The sequence below is a fragment of the Dryas octopetala genome, chromosome 3, assembly GCF_963921425.1.
Source record: "Dryas octopetala chromosome 3, drDryOcto1.1, whole genome shotgun sequence".
Lineage (NCBI taxonomy): Eukaryota > Viridiplantae > Streptophyta > Magnoliopsida > Rosales > Rosaceae > Dryas > Dryas octopetala.
The window spans coordinates 6,712,590-6,723,303 of NC_141368.1; the positions used below are offsets into that span (position 1 = coordinate 6,712,590).

Here is a 10,714-nt window from a genome sequence, read left to right on the forward strand (position 1 = left end):
TAAATGAACACGGAATGAGTTAGGGTTTTGGGGTGTAAAAAGAGCATAGTTTAGGGGCATATATGTAATTAAGCATTTTCTTTATTTATTGTGCAAAGGACGACCTTTTGTGAGTTTAATCTCACACACATACCCCAAGCAGATTTGTCAATGAGGATCCAAATTCCACGCACAAAGAATGTGTGATGTCTGCAACTTTGCTGTCTTACAAACTTGTTTGTCTCTTGGGTTGGTCCAGCTTGTGAGCTTTGTAAATGTCAAACCCAAATCTTAATTTTAAATCATTATATAAGATTGTTTTTCTTTGCCATTTTTTTCTATTTGTTGCCTATGAATCATTCAAAGTAGCATAGGGTTGGAATTACTTGGCTCACGAATCTTTGTCTGCTGGATGCTAATTTTTTTTTTTTAAAACCCATTTTGACTAGCAAGGCAAGGGTAGTTGAATATTTATGATCTCGAACTTAGAAGTAAATGAATTCAAATCCCAATGGATCCCCTATCAGACCTTCCCAGTATTTGCGGCACAATAGTTGATTAAATTGGTTGCAATTATGGAACTAACTAGTCATCTTACAATCATCAAGAGTATATTGGGATTCATCATTCATCCAAAGATATTGGGTATTGTTAATATCTTCACAACATTGGCCTTTTCAATGCCCCCAGACCCGGATCGTGAATTCAATTTATGCCAACAAAAAAATCCTCAGAGATTTGTAATATAGTAACAGGATCCACCATTATCTGAAACTAGTTAAGAGAGGTACTCAAATGGTCATACTTCAAAAACTCTCACTAAATTGAGCACTATTCAGTGTTTATTTGTTTTCCTTTTCCCTTTATTTTCAGTTTTGCATACCTGACTAAGAATAATGGGTGCAATGCAGAAGAACAAGCTCTATGGGGAAAAACCATATGAACTTTGTTGCATTTGGGTTAAAATATTGCCCCAACCTTTAGCAGACTTATTAACATGACATGCCCTTCACATTAAAAAATTCAAAGTATTATAGATCCATGAAGCATTTGACAAAAGAGCTTTCATGTTCGTTTTCATATCATTTGTGAAAGAAATTAGAACTTCTTATAAAAATCTATATATCAAGAAATTTGCAGGCTGGAATCTGGCTTTTACAAGGAATACACAACCACTTTCCTTGGAAAATAACTTAAAATTTAACTAGAATAAACCACAATTTAGTGGGGGAGAGATTTTTCCCAGAATTTACTACAAAAAAGTTAACACTGAAACAAGTATCAGGAAATTAATGCAACTGTACAATGGTGTCAATAAAGGAGAGTTTCTCATTCTCTATCTTCCTACATTGTAAATGCCTGAATTCTCTAAGTATGGCTATTAACTATAAGCCATATAGATATACCAGAGAAGTCTGTTTACTCCTATGATATCTTCAAGATCCATTGGTCCTCAAGGCAAGCATCGTAGTTATAGACATCATACCATATAAAGTCTTCTTGCACTCTTCAAAAACTCACTGCCAAAGCAACCAAGAGAACAAAACATCATAAATATAGTCTCACATACATCTTGCAAAGCCAAGAAAAATTATTGCTTATAAAAAGAAACAGAATTCTAAACCAATAAAACATGCACGAAACTACCTGAACGGTTCATCTCCAGTGTGTTTAACAGCACCTGCTGCATCCCGGTAGACCACATTTCTCAGCATCTCTGAATTTTCTATGCCAAACATGTTGGCCAGCTTTCCATACAACTCTTGGTATGATCCAAGGACAGAGAGATCAAGGGTCCCCACATCCCCTGATTCAATGAACACCTTGCAATAACCAGTCTCCAAGCTAAGATCACTTTTCTTCTGATCTTTTATCCAGGGAGACCCTCCATCAGAAGAATTTTCCACTGAACCATTCTGATGTAATGCAGAACCAGAACCATCAGAAAAATTTGCTTTTTCTGGATTCCCATCTGATGAACTATCATCACCAGAGCAGCTCTTAGATAACTGCTGCTCCGTAAGAATTATCTGACCAAACAATAATATGTGAGGTGTCTTTATCTGATCACTATCCTTCAAATTCTGGGAGGGAATTCCCTTTCTCAGGAAGCAAGAAATATTCTCATTGTTTTCAGCGCTGTGCATGAAGTTACCTCCAGGGTTTCCAGGAGGGGCAATATGACCAAGTTGCTGAAAACCAACTGGAAACAGACCTGACTGCACTTTGTTGAAGAAGAGATCCGATGAAGATAGTCCAAATTGAGCTTGCCTGGCTCCCTGTATGCCTGCAGGAATACGGTCTGATATACTACTGAAGGGGTTGCTGGAATTTAGGAAATTGCTGCAAACTGATGGCAGCGGAAGTTGGCTGACAAGGGAATAGTCTGGGTTCTGTTGAAGCCGCAACTTCTTTCTTGGAGGCGAGAAGGGAGAGAGATGGATGGCTGGTATGCTTGATACCAATTCGACCAACCATGGGCTAACCCGTTTCACATTTTGCAGCAGATCTGGCTCGTCCCATGCAACCTAAAAGATGATCTTTCGTTTAATCTTTGACAGGATGATAATGTCTTATTTTTTGTATACTCACAGTTGTAGGCTAACAATATCAGGCATGTATGTAGAAGTAGAACTATGATCAATTTTTACAGAATTACAGATTTTTACTTGCCAAAAATGTTATAGCATTAAACACAAGAAGATGCATTTTAATATGCTAGGCTAACAATTTAACAATGGTTTGGGAAGCAGTAATGAAGATGAATTACTACATGTAGGCCTTGGAAAGTTAAAGTGGATCTAATAAAAACCGTGGTATGTATATATAACCAACCTGTAGAAGGCGCCATGGAGAATCAAGCCAATGAATGGGATCTGCAACCTGAACAGAAGATATGGTTCCCATGAACCAGCTTATCCGAGAAGAATCCTCAGTTTCAAAAGGCATTTTGAACCTCATTCCTGAGCACCACCGAATTTGCATTGCAGCTCTCACAGCTGAGGCCTTGACGCAAAACTCTGGTGTGCTTGCGCGTGGATAGTACACAACCTCAAAAGGCTGGCCACTGACAGCAAGAGTTGCGGCTTCTATAACAGATTCAGCCCTGACTCTTGCCCTCATACCCCCACTAGAATTTCTTTCCATCAACTTATTGCCATTCTCCCTTGGAAAGCCATAATTACCCCCATATTGAGAGCCAGAATTTCCAGCTGGAGTGTTCCATCCAGATGGGTATTCAGGTCCACCACCAATTCCCCTTTTAGCCCTTCTAATTCCAACACAAAGATCCCCATTTTCTGCTCTGAAAAACACAATGGAATCCCCAGCAACAAGCTTCTTCTGGTTCACAAAATTACTCCATCCTGTTGTCAGAAGGTGACGACGAGGAGTACCTCTATAAATATGCCTAAACTTCCAAATCTCACCATGCACATCCTTTGCAAGAATGGTCTGAACAGGAGGTTCAGCCGTGTAATCCAAGCGTGGAAAGATAGTCTCTGCACAGTAGCGAGGCACAGAGAACCCTCCCCCATTGTTAGCATCAGATTGGGTCAATGTCTTGGCAAATGATGTGGGTTTCTCCGGATTCTCAACTATTCCATTGTTTCTCACAAATCCATCATCCTCAAGATCAAAACCACTTTCTCTCACCGGAATCAGCCTCATCTTCACATAAACCTCATCAGTTTCAGGATCTGCCATGTATCTAATAGCAGATATCCTAGAAAGAATGAGTGAAGGAATTCGAGAATTCCCAAAATCTACGTTCCCATGGGCATACTCAGCATGACCCTGCGGGAAGTAGAAGACCTTAGAGTTAATGGGTGGCATTTGAACCATGCCACCAGCACAGGCATGCCAGAATTGAGAATCCAAGGATTTCTCTGAGTTGATCTTCATTGGTTCTCTCACAGAATCCATGACTGTAATCATAGTGTCACACAAACTATGACCCTTTAAAGCATAAAGATGATTCCTTTTATGGCTTATTGCTTTTGTCAGTGTGCAGCTGCTAACATATGAGAATTGCAAACACAATAGAAGAAAAAAAAAATTAAGTTAGATATCTTATTGGTAAGGGAAAGAAAAAACTCAAAACAGAATTTAAAAAGTGAAAAAAATAACTGGAAACTAGAATAGGAAAGTATTGATCACAAATTATTAATCAGCGGAAAAATTCAGAACCTTTTTAATTAACTTTGATTGTTGGATTTATGAGAACACAAAAAAAAAACAACCAAATTTGGAAACAAAGCAATAACTAACAGGGAAAGATGAGATTTAAGAGAGAGACAAGTGAAAAATCCATGATTACCTCTCTTCCAAAGCAAGAATCAGAATCAAGCTGAAGTATGAGGAATGAAAACTCCACCAGGATTTGGAATTGCCCTGAAATACGAAGTCCCGAGACTCAGAACTGTGAAGGGTCGATTTCTCTCTCCCTCTCTCTCTCTCTCAGTGTTTGTTGGTGTAAAGCTGCAGTGGGTTCTCACAGAGACGCACAGAGCAGTGAAGGGCTGTGAAGGGCTGTGAAGCTTCGCTTCGTTGCCGACCAGAGCAGACTGTGTTGGGAGAGTGTGAGAGAGATTTAGACGACAAGGGACACATACATACGAAAATACCCAATTTTACTTTTATTTTATTTATTAATTTATTATTTAATATCTTGGAGGCAGAGATTTACGTGCTTTTCTCGATGGTTTCGGATCGCAAAAGTCCTAGTGTCTTTGCCAAATTTCAGGTGAATCACCTTTCCCTTTCTCTTTATTTATATTTTATTAATAACAGTTAATTCTTTTTCTAATTTTGGTCTCAACTCTTTTGTTTTTTTACTTGTTCGAAACTTATTAAAGCCAAAATCATAATAAAGCTCAAGAAATAAAATCATCAAGGAAAATACTAATTCTCCCAACATTTTTTTTCAACTTTTGCTTCCAAATACATGGCATCAAGTCTTCCGACATGGTTTATTTTTTTCTTTTTTAGCTTTTTTTTTATTATAAAATTCAGTACATGAATGTTATGTAAGTTAGAAAAGACTAATTGAGAAAAAATGTTAGAACAAATAGCATCTTCCCATCACCGAACCACGCTACATCATGCCACGTATATAACATGCATAATAAACTCAAGAAATACAATCACCAAAGCACACTAGGTCTTACCACGTATGTTTTAGGCAAGTCAGAGTAAAAAAATTAAAACAAATTACTCTAAAGTATATTTTATAGCCTTTAATGATAAATAAATTTACCTAAAAAGTTAGAATGATGAATATGTTCATTTTGTACAAATAAACTTCACATTATGTTTTGTTCCATATTTTTTACGCCGAGTGCTTGGTGAGTTTTTTTTTTTTAAAAATAGGCAAATTGCCACTCACAATGGCAATTGATACGGTGTTTTTGCAATTTAAATAGCTACTGTCACACAGTAACAATGATTACCACTGTCTAATAGTAACAATTTTCGAGTGCTCGGTGGATTGTACCGAGTGCTTAGTAAAGGTGCCGAGTGCTCAACTCATTAAAGTTGACCGACCTGTCACCGTGTTTTTGTAGGTGGGCCAATCAATTAGGGTATTTTTCATTTTGGACTTAAAAAAAAAAAACCAAAAGATTATATATGTTTTATTTTTCCTAAACCCAACACACACACACACACACATATATATATATGTGTAAAAAGAAGTATCCAATTAATGAGAATAGAAATATAATTGAGCGTATACATCACAAAATTGTTTGCACAGCTCTAAAATCAAGGCATCACTAACAAAATTCATGGATTGTGGTCAAGTTTATGTTGTCTGAGGCCCTAACTCTTCGGGCTAACCAGGGTTAACATAACAAATTGTTGCCACCAGTCCAGGTTCGTTGTACTAAACCATGGTCAATAGTCAATTCTTACAAATCTCATATCTTCATGTTTGTTATGTCACTTATGTGTTCCTGATTTTTTGCAGCATGGCATGATCTTGTCGTCCTAACTATAGCACTATGTAGAGGACAAAATGGTAAACCACCCGTTCATTAAAATGGATACAACACGAGTTGGTACGGACGCAAAACGGATTGGTTCGAGCACAACACAAATAAATGAGCTGGGTCGGGCCGAGGTTTTTAACCCATAAAACATGAGTACGACAAGCATGGGCACGAGTACAAAATAAGCTCAAGTTACGCAAAACTTGTATGACATTGTTTTTTCTCTTTTTAATAAACTTTTCTACACAAAATTAATTTTTCAAGCAAAAAAAAGTTCATATTTGATTGTAAGAAAGAAAAATAACATGTGATAAGTTTTCTAGCCTTCAAAATAAAAAAGGCTCATAGGCCAGCCATTTTAAGGCATGACACGAATACGTCACAAGCACGAATGGGATGCGAGCCATGTCGTGCCTATGTCTTAGTTATCTAAGTGGACAGAAGCATGACACGATTATTAAATGGATCAACACAAACATGACACAAAGCATGAATAAGTTCAGACCGTTTGACACCTCTAATCTAACAACAAAAGTCAAAAAGTAATAATCTTCTCATATTTTATAAAGACTAATTGCCTACAGTTATAATCTTAACACCATTTTGAGATCATATGTGTGTTTGTTCTTCAATTCTAAGTGAATAATGTTGCCAATAACACTGAAAAGATAGTTATGATAATCAAATGGTCAAAAGATTTATGATTTTCCTAATTTTTGTGCAAGGATGATTCTTAAATAGTAATACAAAAATATATTATATGGTTCAGATCGTTTGACTACATTTGAAGATAACCCCAACAATATGATCTCTATCACTTATGAAATACCCTATATATATGTGTGCATTTTTTTAAAAGAAATTTATTAGAGTAGGCATTGGATATCCTAGCTAAATTATGATCCAAGTACTAGTAGGCATACGCCAAATTGTGATATTGATAGGGAGATTAAGCCAAGAATTAATGGGATTTCGGATTAGGGAATGAACTTGATGATGTACTAAAATCCATATTAAGATATATGGACAAATTAATCTGCCAATGAGTTGGGATACATAGAAAGGCCAAATCATTCGGCAAATGACATGGTCGGTCTAATTGGGAGATATTTTTTCTTGTCAAAATACAATTCTTCAAGGCAACAAAAGCAATAATGTTATATTGTTATGGTGATGCCAGAGAGGATTACCAATTCCTACATTTGCACATGATTTGATTTTTGTTTCAATTCGTTATTAGCTGGTTCTTTTATGTATTTCAGACAGAATTTTAACTTTTAATTGAGTTTGGATATCAATCTATAAATGTAATTAACCATAAACAACAAGAACAAAAATAGAAATAAAAATCAAGCACATCCAAAATCTTCATAAAAATAAAAATAAATAATTAGAAACGAATATAAATACACGCACAGCTGAAAAAAATTTACAAACCCATGATCTGAATCTTAAATTTTTTCTTAAAAAATAAAATTGTTCTATTAGCAAACAAAGAAATAAAGGATCTTTCATTAAAAAAAAGATAAAAAGAAAAATATAAAGAGCATTACTCTTTTCTTTTACGTTTTTTGTTTTTTTGTTTTTTCTCAATAACCCATCCCAAACTTGGCAGACATTCTAGAGAGAATCATGACCGTTAAAATTAGACATAGAAAGTGACCCCTTAGCCTTAGCGGCTTAGCCAGATATGTTTGCTACAAATAGACATGGATGGATGGATCACCACCTAAAAGGTTGGAGAACACAAACACTGACAACAAAGCCCAAACCTATTCTCCAAAAAACTTTACGATCTGACCCCCCAATTTATTAATTATTATTTTACTTAATTCATGACCTTTCATCAACGTGGTTGGGCACCTTTCTTTTAGTCTCTATAGGCCTATAGGGTATAGACTATATATAAACACAGCACACGTCCCTAATAACCAACCAACCCAACACCATGCAAGGGGTCTCTAAAAGAGGCTGGGCCTCATGATAAGGACTTGTTACTTGCAACAATTAATAGACAACACTATGCTACATCGAGAGTACTCAAAAGTCAAAATGCATTAATTCTCATTTGGATACTAATGTGGAGAGCTATGTTATTTTTTCATTTTATCTTTTCTACAAGGTTACTAGGTAGGTGAGAAATTTGTAAATATTGCTTCCGCTCTTTTCTCAAAACTTAGGGCATCTTAACATGAAAAAGAAGTGAATGGAATATGAATCATTTTCATTTCACTCAAATTCAATATTAACTTATTTAGGAATTAAAAAGTAAGTAGGATTCACTACAAAATCAGTAATCGATCACATCTTTTTTTTAGAGGAATCACATTTTGTGGGAATATGGTATTGACTCATTCCATTTGGAATCATTGTTTCATACCAAAATTGTCCTCAAATGAGTATTGAATAAAACCTCAAGTGTTAAACGTATAAATGAGATGTGAATAGATGACGACTTAAAAAATTTATAGCTTAAAATAGTAAAGAGTGAAGGCATTTGATTGAGCAGTCAAAAACATGTGGGCATGTTAGGTTGTTCCGCCATGTTACCGTAGTCAGTCGGTTGGCATGGAGTAAACGTGAAGACCGACAACTGAGAAGCAGTCACAAGCCTCACAACAAAGTGGCAGTAAGCGGCAATCGCTGCCACTGCCGACGCTGCCAACGTTTCTCTAAAACCTCTAATTATTAAAAATTTAAAACAACGTTTGGTTTGCAACGACCGGGTCTGATTCACCCACGTGGCGCGTTCTCTATGGCCAGAGGATGATTCCAGTAATGGGCCCCATATAAGCTGTGTAAATCCCGTCAGTGAAATGATGGGATGGATAAAATTGGGATTGGGGGGTCAAAGATGTCTGGGCCCCACCACCCTCCGTAAGTGGGCCCAGGTCCGAATCTCTGTCGTTTCTTCTGACCCTACTGCAGTAAAAAATAATGTGATTCAATCTATGATTCTAATCTCATCCGGTGGACAGATGACAAGAACCAGAGAGGGAAAAAACGCGTGAGCGAATTGACCAATCAACCCAATTCTGTTTGACCCAAAAAAAAAAAAAAAAAACCCAATTCCGTTTTTTATTTTATCATTCTAAAATGATAAATCATGTCATCGTAATTCATAAGTATGTATAAATATATAATAGTATGACACAAATTTTTTATCAAAACGTATGACTGTATAACAATATAAAACTATAAACCAACACCAAAAAGAAAATAAAAAAGGATCGATATATATTTATAGGTGGGGTTTCTTAGGCACTGTTTGACCTAGAAAGAAACTTTCATCCCACTATATATGTAGGGTAGTGTGAACTAGTCAAGTTAATATATGGTTATTTTATTTGGATATATGGGTTCATTTTGAGGACTTTAACCATTGGGTATGGTGAGGAGCCACAATATACATACATACAAATATATATGTTTATATAATTTGCATTATGATATTTTTAATATTTAATTGGCATTATTGCATGCATTAAGATTAAGAAAGTAGCAAGCATGCAATAAATTTGGGCAGTCCCATTTTGGTGAGTATGCAATTAAGTGCAAGTTGCAAATTAATGCCAAAGTCTTGGTTGCATGTATATGTATATGGAGTGATGAGGCTTGAAGCTCAAACATTGAATGATACACATGGAGGCCGTGCCTGCTCACATGCCGCTCTGCTAGCCATGCCCGCTGCTCTCGCTTCCAACTCCTAATTATTTAATTAACCCTTAATTACTAATTCATTTGGTCAAACTAGATGTACGTGCATATATATATATATGTCACCCTACTACCCTACTATAGGGTATAGGCTGTATAGTTTTACATATATATATATGACTCATGCATGGGTCATGAGCCTGACAAACATCAATTCACTCTATGATTAATCTTCCTGGCCCAAAAAAAAAAAAAAAAGTTGATTAATCATTAAATTCAAACTTCAAAGTCTACTATAAGTCTATAATTAATTGATCGATAATCGATCATGTATTGCTTGCTTTGATCAGCTTCGCACTTGTTCATGGATCCTACTATATATACAATATTATTGAATTATGACACAATCTTATAGGAAGGAAAGTTTGAACGCATGAGGTTGGCATGTATTCGGTGCCGTTTCTGACATTTAAGAGGCCGGAGGCAAAAATTTGATATGGGCCATTTGTACAATATATATATAATTCTATAGACATATTTTTCATTTACTTTTACTTAAAAATTAAAAAGAAAATAATAAAATGATATCACACATTATTCACACATACAAATTTTGAATAAAAAACTTTGGACAAGAAATAATTAAAGTTATAAAGCATTTGAACATACAAACTTTAAACAAAAAGAAATTAAAGTTGCAGTCCTTAGACTTGTCAAAAAGAGGTTCTTCAACAATCTGAGCAACTATGTGATCAAATGCACCACCTAAAAAACACAATTACAATAAAATAAGGACCAAAATAGTTAATGAAAATGCCTTAAGATAGGGCTAAGAAAAAGATTAAGACTCAAGAGAAGACTGAAGATGAGAGCTAAAGGCTAAAGCCTTGAGAATCGAATGGATTAACTTCAAGTCTTCAATTTAATTGAATCAATTAATTGAGGATTGAGGAAGAAGGCGACTGGGAAACTGGATTAGTCTGAGCAAGCTAAAAGCCTAAAAGAGAGAGAAAGAGACTGATAAGGAGAGTGAGATATTTGTTTAAGAAAAAAAACATTTCAACTTCTTCCTTTTTTTTTTTGTGAGG

At 35.7% G+C, this 10,714-nt stretch overlaps 1 protein-coding gene across 2 annotated transcripts; it reads right to left on the reverse strand.

Moving 5' to 3' along the window:
• Window positions 1-1,118: 1,118 nt before the first annotated feature.
• Window positions 1,119-4,554, reverse strand: LOC147290226 (auxin response factor 18-like). Of its 2 annotated transcripts, none has more exons than XM_086236824.1 (4): window positions 4,298-4,554; window positions 2,815-3,991; window positions 1,627-2,507; window positions 1,119-1,499 (listed from the first exon to the last, which is right to left on the reverse strand). In XM_086236824.1, the coding sequence occupies exons 2-4, from the start codon at window positions 3,913-3,915 to the stop codon at window positions 1,460-1,462; spliced, it is 2,022 nt and encodes a 673-aa protein (XP_086092950.1). In that variant the 5' UTR covers window positions 3,916-3,991; window positions 4,298-4,554; the 3' UTR covers window positions 1,119-1,459. The 2 variants fall into 2 exon arrangements, with proteins under 2 accessions (XP_086092950.1, XP_086092949.1); XM_086236823.1 differs by having other exon boundaries at window positions 2,815-3,994.
• Between the last annotated feature and the right edge of the window lie 6,160 nt (window positions 4,555-10,714).